Below are 16,288 nucleotides of genomic sequence, written 5' to 3'. Positions count from 1 at the left end.
CCTTGCCCATTCCTCTTTGCAAAACAGCTCCAGCTCAGTCAGATTAGATGGACAGCGTTTGTGAACAGCAGTTTTCAGATCTTGCCACAGATTCTGGATTGGATTTAGATCTGGACTTTGACGGGGCCATTCTAACACATGGATATGTTTTGTTTTAAACCATCCCATTGTTGCCCTGGCTTTATGTTCAGGGTCGTTGTCCTGCTGGAAGGTGAACCTCCGCCCCAGTCTCAAGTCTTTTGCAGACTCCAAGAGGTTTTCTTCCAAGATTGCCCTCTATTAGGCTCCATCCATCTTACCATCAACTCTGACCAGCTTCCCTGTCCCTGCTGAAGAGAAGCACCCCCAGAGCATGATGCTGCCACCACCATATTTGAAAGTGGGGATGGTGTGTTCAGAGTGATGTGCAGTGTTAGTTTTCTGCCACACATAGCGTTTTGCATTTTGGCCAAAAAGTTCAATTTTGGTCTCTTTTGACCAGAGCACTTTCTTCCACATGTTTGCTGTGTCCCCCACATGGCTTGTGGCAAACTGCAAACGGGACTTCTTATGGTTTTCTGTTAACAATGGCTTTCTTCTTGCCACTCTTCCATAAAGGCCAACTTTGTGCAGTGCACGACTAATAGTTGTCCTATGGACAGATTCCCCCACCTGAGCTGTAGATCTCTGCAGCTCGTCCAGAGTCACCATGGGCCTCTTGGCTGCATTTCTGATCAGCGCTCTCCTTGTTCGGCCTGTGAGTTTAGGTGGACATCCTTGTCTTGGTAGGTTTGCAGTTGTGCCATACTCCTTCCATTTCTGAATGATCGCTTGAACAGTGCTCCGTGAGATGTTCAAGGCTTGGGAAATCTTTTTGTAGCCTAAGCCTGCTTTAAATTTCTCAATAACTTTATCCCTGACCTGTCTGGTGTTTTCATGTATAATAAAAATAACTCTTTGGAGAAAGGTTTGACTTTCCTCCAAAAGACAGGGTTAGGGTTATCACATATGATAACTTAGATCCCAGAGGATACAAAAGTTTATTCCTACTGAATATGTAGTTCTTTGGGTGTCTCCTACAAAGACAACAGCTCAATGATTTCCCAATAAACCTCTTCATTTACCAGGTAGGAGCAAACGGTGCTTTTGTTGGGAATATTTTCAGACATGTCTAACACACTAGTCATTTCAGCAGCAGGAAGGTGCTTTTTGTGATTGACTCAAATTAACTGTGATGACTGTGTTCATTTAAGTGTAAATGCATATTGTCCTGTGCAGCTGTGGGTTCAAGGTTTCATTCATGAGACTATATTAAGAAAAATTGGTGATGTGGGTGATTGTGATGATTCAGTTTTCCTTTAATCAAGAAATCATCAGGCCTCATCAAGATGACGGGATGTTGAATATGTCAAGATGTCTGATGGGATTGAGAAACAGATCACAGACAGAAACAGGTGGTAAAGTAAAATACCCAGTTTGATGCTTTCACAGTCAAAGTGGAAGCCTGGAAATGAAATTAAAGGTCACTCTATTAAACTTACTCTGTTTGGAGTTTTAATTTTACATAACTTTTGTTTTAGTGTATTGAATTATTTTTCTCTTTCCTGTGTTTTTATTCAAATATACCTCTGCATTTGAGAATTGCACAAAACATCTACTCTTCATTCATCGTGTGTGTGGGTGTGTTCCTGTCGAGTTATCTTTGTGAGGACCGAAATCTGCATTCTACTATACTTGTGAGAACCAACAGTCACTTGTGAGGACACACACACCGGTCCTCACAAATTTGAAGGCATTTTTGAGGCTCAACATGGGGTTTTAGTGTCAGGGTTACACAGGGCTTGTGTGTGTGTGTGTGTGTGTGTGTGTGAGAGAGAGAGAGAGAGAGAGAGGCCTAGTTAACTTCTCTTGCTGTTAAAAAACCTTGTGTTTTTGATGTAAGGCAAGGTAACAATAACTTTGTGTATGCGACATTTGTCACAAGCATGTGAAATTAGGTTAATTGTGTGAGGTATTCACACTCTAGTTTTCAATTTGTTATTCATTACCAGAATTATTATGGATGTGATGAGTCACAAAGGTTATATGAGCAATCGACAAAAGTCAAAGTAGCACAAAATGTGCCCGGATTTGCTTTTATTGGGTTCTTTTAAAGTATTTCAGATCCCACATTTGAGCAGGGGCTGTCAAACATGAGTAGGAAATGACACCAGCTCAGAGCACCTGAGATAGTTTTGTCTTTGACATTTCTATTATTTTTTTTAAACACATGAAAAACAACACATGCTTTAATATACCTCCCAGTCTGCATATGGAAATAAGGTGAGCGAAGTGTTTTAAATCCAAACAGCATAGCTATCTGGATTTCCTAAAGCTCCTGTCAACCTGAAACAAAGCTCATTTTCTGCTAAAATACCTTCATTAATTTATATGATTTATCTTAATTCATTTATTTTTTTGCAGAAACCAATCCATCCATGGATCAATGTTTCGAACAACTCAGCACAAGCATGTCAGGAGAACACCTTCAACTCCTGGAGCTGTGCCTCCATCAATGTATTATCCAAACGAGACGAACGTGCCAAAACTTTCTGCTATCTTTTCCTATGACAGCTGAACTTTACATTTTGAGTAGTTGCTATTTACACCTTGAAGAAAACGATTTATTGTCCTATTCATGATCCTCCCATCAGCCTTTTTAGATTATATATTTTGGGCAACATAACGTTGCAGTTGTAGAAGCTGAAATGTAGCGCAAATATTTAAAAATATTTAGATGTCAAAGGTGAGATTTTACACAAAGACTTCAGACACTTCAATAAAACAAAGTCAGCTGGTGTACTAAATGGTGATGACTGATTCAAAAGAGTACAACAAGATTTAAATGTATGTCTGCGTCATTAAATCAGAACTTTGTTTCTTCTCTGATAAAATAACATGTTGAAGTAGCTGCTTTTTACAATTACTCAGTTATTCAAACATTCAAATGTGCAATAAATTTAAAAGAAAAATCCAGTCCAATCCACTGGGCAGCTATGGAAAATGTGAAGAAGTGCAATTTTGGACTTTTACCTGTATTTATAGTCCTGCTGATAAAGACTTCTCTCAAGACCACTCACACTACACTAATAAAATAATAGATACACAATTAAATGACAATGGCCACAGTAAAATAAAAATTAGAAACTTTATGTGAATGAAAAAAAGACTTTCTGCTTTATATTTAGAGGACAGTCTGGGCAATGAGCTACCAGAATTTTCAGTAATTTTGCACATTTATTTCCTACAATTTAAGCCCAAACGTTTGTGCTGACAGGTTTCTTTCATTTGCTACAGCAGCATTTCTTTATCATATAGAAACACTAAGACATACTGTTACTCTTCTCATATCGAGTTTTATGTTATGTTAAATGTTAGTTTAATGTCTTTACACCGTCAGAAATGGCATTTTCACTGGTTCTGCTCGCTTAAGGTCAAACTGGGCTGTATGCAGCTCACAATATAAAACGAGTTTGCCATCCCTTCCCTAAAAGGAGCAACCAAAAGAAGGTTTGTTTAAAAAAACAGAACGTAAATAAAAATATAAAGTCGATAAAAAAAGCTGACAGATACTGTATGTTGTAGTTTAAAGCAAATTCACCCTGATACTAATTCCTGGGAAAATAAATACATATCTCTTGCAGTGTAATTTTTATTTCATATCTAATAAAATTAAATAAAAAATTAATTCACGTAAAACAAACTTTCGATTTTTTTTTTATTTTTTTTTTTGCCATTCATGTATGGCTGTTAACCGTTGGGTGACAGCATGATTCATCACTTTACTTCCTGCCCCGCCAAAAGTTGTTTTCTTTTCTTTAGCGGAACTGCGTAGATGTAATTTCCGTTCCGCGAAACTGAAAATCGGCGCGCAGGGCTTTTAAACAACCTCAATAGCAGACAGAGAAAATGAATGACATCGCTGAACCAGCATCGTAGTTTCTTCAAATAATGGAGCAATACGGTTAACTGTGGCCGGGACATTAGTGATTCATGTCGGTGTGGTGGAGATGCAGAGTCGGTCGAAATTAAATGAAACGAGCGGTCTTCTGGGAACTGTGACGGTGGCTGCTGGGGTAGGCTGCTCCTGACAACAGGATAACTACCAGCTCATTAAAGAAGCGCCCTGAAGCAGCTGTGTTCACACTCCTGGCTGCTGTTTAAACTGTCGCCATGAACAGGATGAAAATGAAGAAAGCCGAGGTGGGTTGTTGTCATAGTAATAATGGGTCACTGTTAATTGTGACACCTGGTTTAGTGCTGCTGCATCATCAGTCATCCACAGCTCCACAGTGTCGTGTTTATGTTGTTGTTTTGTTTGTTTTTTTTGGTTCACCAATGTGAAGGGTGTTATTGTGGTTTCTTTCAGGTTCTTCGAGGCTTACCTGGGGGGCAGAAGAACATCTCTGCCTTCTTTTCCTCCCAGAACCGAAAGGTATCACTGTCCTGTTTCTTTTAGGTCTTATTACAGATGATATATTAATATCACCAATTATTGTCCTTATTGGTCATTAAGAACGATGATACTTACTAGTAATCTGTTCATAATGGTCACGTAATTCCATTCATATACTGTTCAGTCAAATATTTTAAGAACTAATATAGCATGTGCCGTATAAGATGTGTATTAAATTACTTATTGAGTGTTTTGCTTGTAGGTCTTCCCAACTTCCACAAAAGTATCCACCACGGGTGCGGTCCAGCCCAAGACTGCGCCTCCAGTCAAAGATGGTGAAAGCTCTCTGTTCAGAGTCCATTCCCCATTAAAGAGGAGTGTCCTTGGGGACCTTGAAAACCTCCTCCCCTCCTCACCAGATCTCCTACTTTCTGTGCCTGAGACGCCAAACAGTCAAATCAGGCATACCTGCTCTCCCTCCTTTAAGAAGGACCTCAGCAGGGAGGAGGTGTGCCTGGCAAACCTCGGCCAGCTGTCTCCTGTCTGTCGCAGTCCTCGCTCCAAAGGGCCAAATTTACGGAGAGTAATGGCTAAGGATGGAGGAAAAGCCAAGAGGGAAGATAGAACGTCTGGCTCCATGAAAAGGCTGTTCAGCCCCCCTGAAGAGTCACATGATGCCAAGAGACCAAGAACTACCAGCCCATTGACCACAGGAGCAGTGATTATGAGTAGAAGCCTGAAAGAAAGAAATCCTATAACTGAGCCAGAGAAAACACCCTCCTTACCCACTGAACGTTCAGCAGGTTGTTATGACAAGTCTGTGGGTCACAGTCAAGGCACTGAATTGATCTTAAATGATGGTAGAAGCGCAATAATATCAGTGCAGTCTGTGTCTTCCCTCTCTTTGGGCCAAGAGAAGAAACCTCAGCAAGAACATGATGAGCAAGATTCTGGTTTTACTTTGATAACGGAGCAGACAGCAGCTGAGGCCGAAACCAGCAGAAAGCTACACACTAGTGTGGAAAAGGACACTCCTAATGCACATGTGCATGAAACCAGTGCTCAAGCTATCACACCTGCACTGCACGGAGGTTCAAAGGAGAGAGAGGTTCACCCAAACGTAAAAGAGACCACAAGAACATCGAAGAAGGTTGGAGATGGAGACCAAAAAACACAGGATCAGGAGCAAAATGGCGGTATGACCTTCTCTCTTATTTTCACATAGTTTCCTGTGCCAAATGCAACCATTTTGCCAGCATGCTTTAATGAATTAAATTTTCTCCTGTCCAGGCTGTACCAGAGTTACAAATGTTGAAACTTCTTGTAGTCTTAAAGAGCAGAAAAAAATAGTACAATACACCTTACCATGTCTTTGCTTGTAGTTTGATTTGAATTTCTATTTACTTACCTTTTATGCTAAAACACTAAAAACAAACAATTTATAACACAGGAACGGCTCCTGCGTGTCCCACAGAAGAGCGACTGGATGAGAGCTGGTTTGCAGATCAGATGGAGCATAACGAAGGTCTTAAGACCAAAAAATCCCGGTGAGAAAGACACCAAAATGCTGACTTGGAAAGGGGAAAAAAGATGAAGAAGCCCTGATGGACAAAGTATCTGATTTTGGGCTGAAGGATTTGATGTTAATGTGATATACAGTGGGGCAAAAAAGTATTTAGTCAGCCACCGATTGTGCAAGTTCCCCCACTTAAAATGATGACAGAGGTCAGTAATTTGCACCAGAGGTACACTTCAACTGTGAGAGACAGAATGTGAAAAAAAAAATCCATGAATTCACATGGTAGGATTTGTAAAGAATTTATTCGTAAATTAGGGTGGAAAATAAGTATTTGGTCACCTCAAACAAGGAAAATCTCTGGCTCTCACAGACCTGTAACGTCTTCTGTAAGAAGCTTTTCTGTCCCCCACTCGTTACCTGTATGAATGGCACCTGTTTGAACTCATCATCTGTATAAAAGACACCTGTCCACAGCCTCAAACAGTCAGACTCCAAACTCCGCCATGGCCAAGACCAAAGAGCTTTCGAAGGACACCAGGAAAAGTATTGTAGACCTGCACCAGACTGGGAAGAGTGAATCTACAATAGGCAAGCAGCTTGGTGTGAAAAAATCAACTGTGGGAGCAATCATCAGAAAATGGAAGACATACAAGACCACTGATAATCTCCCTCGACCTGGGGCTCCACGCAAGATCTCATCCCGTGGGGTCAAAATGATCATGAGAACGGTGAGCAAAGATCCCAGAACCACACGGGGGGACCTGGTGAATGACCTGCAGAGAGCTGGGACCAAAGTAACAAAGGTCACCATCAGTAACACACTACAACGGCAGGGAATCAAATCCCGCAGTGCCAGACGTGTTCCGCTGCTGAAGCCAGTGCATGTCCAGGCCCGTCTGAAGTTTGCCAGAGAGCACATGGATGATACAGCAGAGGATTGGGAGAATGTCATGTGGTCAGATGAAACCGAAGTAGAACTTTTTGGTATAAACTCAACTCGTCGTGTTTGGAGGAAGAAGAATACTGAGTTGCATCCCAAGAACACCATACCTACTGTGAAGCATGGGGGTGGAAACATCATGCTATGGGGCTGTTTTTCTGCCAAGGGGACAGGACGACTGATCCGTGTTAAGGACAGAATGAATGGGGCCATGTATCGTGAGATTTTGAGCCAAAACCTCCTTCCATCAGTGAGAACTTTGAAGATGAAACGAGGCTGGGTCTTCCAACATGACAATGATACAAAACACACCGCCCGGGCAACAAAGGAGTGGCTCCGTAAGAAGCATTTGAAAGTCCTGGAGTGGCCTAGCCAGTCTCCAGACCTCAACCCCATAGAAAATCTGTGGCGGGAGTTGAAAGACCGTGTTGCTCGGCGACAGCCCCAAAACATCACTGCTCTCGAGAAGATCTGCATGGAGGAATGGGCCAAAATACCAGCTACTGTGTGTGCAAACCTGGTAAAGACCTATAGTAAACGTTTGACCTCTGTTATTGCCAACAAAGGTTATGTTACAAAGTATTGAGTTGTATTTTTGTTATTGACCAAATACTTATTTTCCACCCTGATTTACGAATAAATTCTTTACAAATCCTACCATGTGGATTCATGGATTTTTTTTTTTCACATTCTGTCTCTCACAGTTGAAGTGTACCTCTGGTGCAAATTACTGACCTCTGTCATCATTTTAGGTGGGGGAACTTGCACAATCGGTGGCTGACTAAATACTTTTTTGCCCCACTGTAATTAGCATTGCCTATGAAAAAGAACCATCAGTATTTATGCAGACCTACTAAAAAAGGCAGAGATTTGCCAGGTTGATGCAACAGTCATCTTTACTTAAAACTGATGAAACTGATGCTGCTGTCTGCAGTTTGTTTCTGCTCATTAAAACATGTTTGGATCAAGTGCATTCAGATTTTTTCTGAGGAAAATGGGAACACTTATGATAAAAAGTCCCTTCTGCCCTCACAGGAAAGTACCAGACCATGTAATCCTTTGTGGAGGACCGAAAAACCGTTACTGGGTCATGAATGTTGAAGAGAGACCTGGCCTCAAAACGCTGACCATCTCATGCTCCAAGCTTCTACATCCAGCCGAGACGTGCCTGCTTAGAGATGGATGGTAATAATGTGTTTGGACATTATCGACATTTTATCACTTTTAAATCAGTATGTCTGGAAATTCATGTGACTACTTGCTGTTTATTCTGTGTGGTTTTATTTGTGTTGTTTGTTTTCCTGTGGATTTTAACTTGTTACATTTATACATTCCATGATCATTGAAGAATAGTGTAATTGTACACTCTTGCATCATTATTCACTTCACTCTCTTTCTAATTCATTTAAAAAGATTTTTCCTTGGGTGTTCCCAGGGAGATGACACCTGTTCGTCCTGGTGATGTGGTGCATCTGGAGGGCCACTCTGATGGTGGATCCTGGTTAGTGGACAGGGAGCAGGGCTTTCTGGTTTTACTCCCTGATAGCCTCATCTCAGGTACCAGCATCTCCAGCTCCATCCGCTGCATGAGGCGTGCGGTGCTGGGAGATATGTTCAAGGTAAAAGGCTCTACTTGTGATGGTGTGGTGGACACTCATATTAATCACTAACAAAATAGCCACTTTTTTCTTTTAAAATAAAAAATGCAGTATTACTAAAATAAATTCTTATTAAGTGAGGGTTTTTTTTGTTGTTTCAAAGACCACAGTTAGAAAATAGATTTTAGTGCATAGTGTTCATCCTGCTTTGAACACATGTACTTTACTATGTTTATGCAGAGTTTTGATGGTGGCAGCAAGCAAATGCTTAACGGCACCATGGTCCATGAAGTCTTCCAAAGAGCAGCTACAGCTAAAGATTTTTCTTCGGAGACGCTGTCTAAGCTCGCTGATGAGGCTTTGCACAGTCCTCGATATCTGGGAGATATGTAAGTGGTTAGACTGCTAGCACTGTACCCCAATATTTGATTGTTTGAATAATTGTTGGTTAGTTATTCAGCTTTCATTTTCAGGATGCATTTTTCCCCTATATGGAAATACTGTATAACCATGTCAGTTTGAGCACATGAAATTTCTTTTTCACTGCAGGGACGGGTTGGAAAATTCACTAATCGTGTGACATTTTGCATGTTTGGTTTATGTTCCTCCTTTGTTTTTGTCATGCATGTGTTCGTAGGTACAGTTTGGGTGTAACTCAGGAAGAGATGAAGCAGGAGCTGCATGATTATCTCCCCTCACTGGAACACTGGGCAAAGGAATACCTCAACTCTCAAACACCTAAAGCCATAAGCCTTAAAATGTATGTATGCATACACACACACACACAAATGTTATCAGCAATGCAGGAATAAACCTAATGATGCTCAGTGTAAAGTTAACCATAGTTTAAAAAGTGATAGCAGACATTTAAAAACAAAAAAGAAGGTACAGGGGTTACTATGAAGCCCTGTGTCTAAGTAGAATAGACACTTCATTAACACCTTTGTTTACTTATTTATTTCAAAATGGCTGCTTTGACTTAAATACTTGCCTAACACCAGTCAACACTTTGTTTATGCTGATTATTTGTGCATCTCTGCCTTCTAGCAGTGGTGGAGCTCCAAGTAGGTGTCAGGACTCGGGAGCTGTCGCTACTGTTACAGAGCTGGCAGACATAGAGGAGAACGTTTGGTCTCCGAGGTTTGGGCTGAAAGGAAAAATCGATGTGACGGCCCGGGTTCGAATCCAAAGACTGCGAAATGGCTTTCACAGAATTCCAGAAGAAAAGACCATCCCTCTGGAGCTGAAAACTGGCAGGGAGTCAAACTCGATAGAGCATCGCAGTCAGGTTACTTGGCATAGACACTGATATGCAGACCAGTAGATTCAGATGAAAAAAGCCGTTTTAATCAGGCAAAGGTGTGTTTCTGCGTGCAGGTGATTCTGTACACTTTGATGACCTCGGAGAGATACAGTCCCGAGGCCGGCTTTCTACTTTACCTCAAGACTGGCAACATGCACCCTGTAGCACCCAGCCACATGGACCGCAGAGGTACTGTATGCCGACGCTTCATGTAGCAACCAACCTGAGCAAAATTCACATGAAAAGATTCAAAAGTAGGGAAACTTGGAATAATTATGCGTTTTGCAAAAAAAATATATCAAATTATCACATTTATTGCTAAACCTCTTGTTTCATGGCAGAGCTGCTGAAGCTAAGGAACACTTTGGTGCATCACATTCACAACTGTGTGGAGAAAGAGGCTGAGCGAAGCTGCCTCTCCAGGCTGCCGGACATACTGACCAACAGACAAACCTGCCAGTACTGTCCTCAAAAGAGAAACTGTGCCTTATATGAGAGGTAAGCCTTTTTTCCCCCTTTTTTTGTCTTCCTTGTGTTGAAGGAAAGCAAGCGTCGCAATTTTTATAAAAATCCTCAACTTCTATCCTTCTTGCTTCATCTCCTTCACTTTTCAGGGCTGTGGATCGCAGCTCTGCAGTCACTGAAGATGTTATACATGAATTTATACAGCAAGAGACTGGCCACCTGACATTGCCTCATCTTAACTATTTTTCCCACTGGCTGCTTCTCTGCTGCTTGGAGTCTGTCACCATGGAGACTAGAAACAGCCGAAAGCGTGTGTGGCTTCAGACGGTTGAGGAAAGGTACGAAGCCAGACCTTCAAACAACAGATATGCTAAGAGTCTTTGGTTTTATCAAGATGTTGAGTTAAAGTTTACCAGAGAGGAAGGAAAAGCAAACAGAGACAGCAAACTTGCTCTTTCCTCTTAAAATTCAGCATAATCAAAAAACTCAGAGGTTGTGAATGAAGACAACTGCTTCACTGTGTAAAAATAAATAAATAATTTGCTTAAATTCCCTTGCTATAGTTCTGAATACTTTGTTTACCTTGGCTTCTGTTTCCAGTGAGAAGAGCGGGAGCTGCGCAGGGAACCTGCGGCTCAGCGGGCCAGTGATGGCTCAGTCTGAAGGTGTTTTCCTTCATCGTTTCCACCGCAGTCATGTTGCTTCGCAGCAAGGTTTGACCAACAGCAGTCTCTCCAGCAGGGATCGCATTGTCGTTAGTGACCTGGAGGGTCGCCTTGTTGGCTTGGCAACAGGTTACCTGTGTGAGGTCAGCCAGACAGTAATCAGCTGCACACTGGACAGGTTAGGAATAAAGGGGCAGTGAGTTGCTGGTCTTTAGATAACACAGATAAGCTCAGCTACCTGATTTTTCACCTGTTTTACTGTTGAATGTGCTTTAAAGGGACCTGTCGAAGTTCAGGGATGTGACATTTCGGCTGGATGGGGATGAAGGTGTGGTGGGCTTCAGCACCCACCTCACCAATCTCTCCAAACTGATGGAAAACTCTCAGGACAGGTGGGGACAGTAAGATGAAATATGAAGTTATGATTGTACAACATTTAGGTGACTTAATACAAATGATTTCACACATTTTACGCTTGGTATTTCTTGTATGGATGAGAATTTTTTACTGTGTGCAGTGATCGTCTGAGGAAGTTGGTCGTCGACCTTCAAGCTCCAGAGTTCATCTCCAACCTCAGCTCTGTTTTGCCCAAGGAGGCTAAGGACACCGTGGCTGACATCCTCAAAGGTAACTCATCTCTCATGTTGCTTTTTATTTGTTTTATCCTTTTTAAAGTTTCAGTTTTGGTTTACATTTTGCTACTATGACGTAGATCAAAACATATACATAGAATTTTATTAATAAGCGGATTCAAAAAATGTGTTTTTATAAGCACATTGTTAGCAGCGCTGCACAGGTGTTCAAATTTCAGTTTCATACATAAGTATTTGAAGCTTTGAAAAACTAATGAATTTGTGTTACTGTGTAGGTCTCAACAAACCCCAGAAACAGGCCATGAAGAAGGTGTTGTTATCTAAAGACTACACGCTGGTAGTCGGCATGCCAGGCACAGGCAAAACCACAACCATCTGCACCCTGGTAACCACCACTATTAACTTATTTTAACCATAAATCAACGTTTTGTGTGTGCTGTAACACCAACTGTGACCTTGGTCCTTGTGTCCTCCTCACTCTTCTTCTTAGGTTCGTATCCTGCATGCTTGTGGTTTTAGTGTGTTGCTGACCAGCTACACCCACTCTGCTGTTGATAACATCCTTCTGAAGCTTAAACGTTTCAGAGTTGGTTTTCTGCGTCTGGGTCAGGGACAGAAGGTGTGATATCTTTGACAGTGTTAATGTCCACATTTTGTTTATACTGCAATGAACTTTCTATTTGTACTGATTTGTGCTGTTAAGTAAAGTTGATTCAGTTTCTCATATTTGCACTAAAACTTAATGTCAATAACATTTAATAACTTTATATGGTAATAAAACTGGTTTATTTTTTGGTTCTCTGCAGGTTCATCCAGACATCCTGCCATACACAGAAGAAAGTGTGAGGAAGAAGGGGGTTCACACTCTTTCAGACCTGGAACAGCTTTATAACAAAGAAGTGAGGAGTTAGTTTTTGGAAACAAATGCAACATTCACTGATTTTAAATAAACTGCCATCATCATTGCGTTATCCTTTCAGACTTGTTTTTTTGTTTTGTGTTTTTTGCCGTATGGTTAGCCAAGCCTTGCTGTTCTTCTGTCTTTCCAGCTGATAGTGGCAACTACTTGTATGGGCATCAAGCATCCTATTTTTACTCGACGCCGCTTTGATTTCTGCATTGTGGATGAGGCGTCACAGATCAGCCAGCCTATCTGCCTGGGACCTTTGTTCTACGCCAAGAGATTTGTCCTTGTTGGAGACCATCAACAGCTCCCACCAATAGTGCAAAACCATGAAGCCAGGTCAAAGATCTGTTTCCATAATAACATACAGCTCATTTACAGGGTCACTGCTCAGAGAAGATTCAGCATTTAGGGAATCTGTCGAGTTGAGTGAGAATGTTTTATTTATTTGGGGGGTTTTTTTTGGTCCTTTAGGTCACTTGGGATGGATGAGAGTTTATTTAAGCGACTAGAGCTGCATAGTGAAGCAGTGGTACAACTCAACGTACAGTATCGAATGAACAGGTAATCTACATCCAGGATAACACTGCATGATTTGTTAATCTGGTCTTCTGAAATCTAAGCAGAGCCTTTAAACCCACGCTGCTCTTTTTTCTTTGTTTGTTTCCATGTCACTAAGTGATAATCGGTCACGTACAATAAATAATCCAGCTGGATTTTATTAATGAGTCAGCATGATTCATTAGCTAATTATTGCCACCCCTCAGCTGTAAAGTACTGATGGGGTGTTGTGTGGACACTCAGGTTTGTGGATGTGTTAACTTAAGAATAAGGTGACAAGATTTTGAAATTGATCGCCAGTGTTTTTATTATTTGAAAATGTTCAGTTGAGTTTTTATTAGTTTAGGTATTATTAGTTTATAGTTATTAGTTTATTAATTTAGGAAAAATCAACACAGATATTTCAATAAATGAATTGTATAACTGAATTATTAGAAAGCAGTGACTCAGTCTCAATAAACACATCCATTAATGCCACATCAGGCAAGATGTAAGACCTTATTTTTACCATAACACACACCACACCTAAGGATTTTTCCTCCCTTTCCAAGTTCACAAAATCATTTGCCTTCATGTTTTTGTTTGGCTGGTTTTTGTTTGTTTTGACAAGTTTTGTTTTTTGTTGATTATAATCTTCGTGACAGCCACAGGTATATCCAGACCATGACATCCGTGTGTGTCTCTTATCTTTTTAGGCAGATCATGTCTCTCAGTAACTCTCTGATGTACGAAGGCCGGCTGGAGTGTGGCTCAGAGAGGACGGCCGCAGCACTGCTCACCCTGCCCTTCCTGCTGTCTGTCCAGTCTGAGCTGAGTTCGTACTCTGAGGCTCATCCCCAGCATGCCCTGTCGTGGATACAGTCTACGCTGTTGCCGAGCAATCCTGTTTGCTTCCTGGACTGCTCGATGGTTAGTACAGTAAAGCGTACACTTCAAACATTTTATAATTTGAAATGTGTTGAGGTTGTAAACATAAAATAAAGCAGGTACACTGACTGGAAAAAAAGTAATTAAAATAAGATTGGGTTATTGTGTGAGACCCTTTTTTTTTTTTTTTTTTTTTTTTTTTTTTTAATTAAGTTGGTTTCATTTAATCACGTCTGACAGACCTGGTGTGTGTGTGGAAAGATGTTTGATTTTTTTCATCTCTACTGGTTCATTTCAGGTGCCTGCACTAGAATCAGTGGAACAAGGAGGAATAAGCAATCACACCGAAGCTGCTCTCATACACACTCTGCTTTCACTTCTCATAAAAGTACACCAGTTTATGAGCTACTTAAGACATAATGAATTACCTATTTTAATACAATCCCCCATAATTAATAATGGAAAGTTTAAAAGTTCTATCAATTATTGGTAGTTGGTACTCATTTTAATCTGTGTTTATTCTTTTTGTTTTCAGGCAGGGTGTAAGCCCAGCGATATTGGTGTTATCGCCCCCTACAGGCAGCAGTTAAAGACAATTCTGGCTCTGCTGCAGTCGCCTGCATTCACTGGTGTGGAGGTGAACACAGTGGATAGATACCAAGGACGGGACAAAAGTCTGATTATTCTTTCTTTTGTCAGGAGCACGGCAGAGGAAGGAAACGTAAGTACTTCTCTTTTCATCGCCTTTTTTTTCTCATGTAAGCGAGTGAATAGAAACCCGACCAGAGTCTTTCTTCCGTGTCTATTTAAAGTTAGGAGAGTTGTTAAAGGACTGGCGTCGCCTGAATGTAGCCATTACCCGCGCCAAACACAAGCTGCTGATGGTGGGCTCAGCCACAACGCTACAACGCTACACACCAGTGGAGAAACTTCTCAACCATCTTCAACAAGAGAACATGATATCCTTTAAAATTGGTTTTGGTTCTACCACTAAACCTTCCTTTATTTTCAGTAGAAATTGGACTTTAATCTGAACACTGTTGTAAATAATTCTAGTGATTTGTGTTTAACAGCGGGTCACCAATGTTCCCACAGTTTCTCTTTGACTTCTGTCTCTTTTCCTAAACTCTTACTTCACATTATCCAGCTCCCATCAGCTGCCCACAAGGCCTTACCCAGCATGGACCTGTGAGAGAAGCCTAAGAGGCCATGAAGGTGTATCAGCTCGTGTGTATGTCTCAGTGGAGTAGCACACGGTTATCATTCACCTCAACTGTGCAGAGATCTAAATGACCTAGAAGAGGCAGAATGTCTCTTTTTAAAACTGAATACTTGAAGTCTCCTGAAGATCAAACGGTCTGCAGTATTAGAAATAACACCTCAACTAAACAAACAATGTTATGAGTGCTACTGACAATGTTGATTTTCCTGTTTGTGTGAAATTCTGAATCTTTTCTTGTATATTTTTGTAGATCAATAGATGGCCAGGTGGCCAGTTTTTAATTCGACACTCTTAAAGCACTGCAGTTTTAAAGGTTTCCGTTATTGTGAGTGTTATGAAACAAGGTACTGAGACAGGGACCAGCTGAAAGGGCTGCATACATAATTGTACTGAATCTTTAAGTTGGTCTTACAGTTAAAATATGTTGGCGTGACACTATGATAGTTTAAAATATGATGCATAAACCTCGGTTTTGTCAGAATGTTCAAATACTTTATCAGATACCTCAATCTCAACACTGAGGACTTTTGGTACTTAAAGCATAGAAAACTTCCTGCTGTGAAAGGGTGGGGACAGCTTTCATGGCCAGATAAGCTCATACATGTCTGTCAGTGTGAAACTAGCTCGGTCTTTAGCATAAAACAAACTAAAAAGCCATATCCATCGTCGTCTGTATGTGACAACAGGTACCATCCTCCAGCTCTACCTTTTAGAGGTATAGTATCATTCCCTGTTTCCTATGATAGTTATAGTATTTAACCAGAAATGTTAACTTTAAAATAACTTAACTATATCAGTGGGAGTCACTACACTTGTCTGCAGCTAGAAAAACTACGTTTATTCAATTGTTTTCTCAGTAAAAACCTGTATGAGTCAGATCGGCAGAACTACATCTGTGCAGGAACAGATTATACAAAAAAAACATATCTTGATGACTTTTAGTTTCAGGAATATTATTATTATGTATGTATTTAGGATCAAAACGAATCTGCACAGTATCAATTTTACCAGTTTAATCCATACCAGCTGTACTTAACTTTATTGAACCCCATTCATTATTAAGCAGCAAATGTGAAAAATTCTCCCAACCACAAGGCTAACTGTGACTCTTCTGATTTTTACCTGCTTTGTTCTTGTGTTTCTGTTTTTCCCATTTTAAAATCTTTTGGTTGTAATTTTTTTGCTGTAATGTTATGAATAAATGATAGAAATCCTAACAAAGCCTACAGTATGTTTG

At 40.7% G+C, this 16,288-nt stretch overlaps 1 protein-coding gene across 1 annotated transcript; it reads left to right on the top strand.

The window, feature by feature from the left end:
- The first annotated feature begins 3,861 nt into the window (after positions 1-3,861).
- On the top strand, positions 3,862-16,272 carry dna2 (DNA replication helicase/nuclease 2). Its single transcript, XM_085400185.1, has 25 exons — positions 3,862-4,221; positions 4,388-4,453; positions 4,677-5,610; positions 5,865-5,961; positions 7,909-8,058; positions 8,309-8,492; positions 8,712-8,860; positions 9,109-9,231; positions 9,519-9,759; positions 9,849-9,963; positions 10,116-10,272; positions 10,389-10,577; positions 10,840-11,082; positions 11,183-11,296; positions 11,422-11,531; positions 11,773-11,882; positions 11,988-12,116; positions 12,304-12,396; positions 12,547-12,740; positions 12,876-12,965; positions 13,658-13,871; positions 14,128-14,217; positions 14,365-14,550; positions 14,642-14,790; positions 14,970-16,272. The coding sequence occupies exons 1-25, from the start codon at positions 4,192-4,194 to the stop codon at positions 15,019-15,021; spliced, it is 4,209 nt and encodes a 1,402-aa protein (XP_085256311.1). The 5' UTR covers positions 3,862-4,191; the 3' UTR covers positions 15,022-16,272.
- Positions 16,273-16,288: the final 16 nt, after the last annotated feature.

The sequence above is a fragment of the Rhamphochromis longiceps genome, linkage group LG1 (assembly GCF_057381845.1).
Source record: "Rhamphochromis longiceps isolate RC_006_pf linkage group LG1, R_longiceps_female_GT1.1, whole genome shotgun sequence".
Classification (NCBI taxonomy): domain Eukaryota; kingdom Metazoa; phylum Chordata; class Actinopteri; order Cichliformes; family Cichlidae; genus Rhamphochromis; species Rhamphochromis longiceps.
The sequence above is the reverse complement of the archived record's forward strand: the minus strand, read 5'-3'. Positions and strand labels throughout refer to the sequence as shown.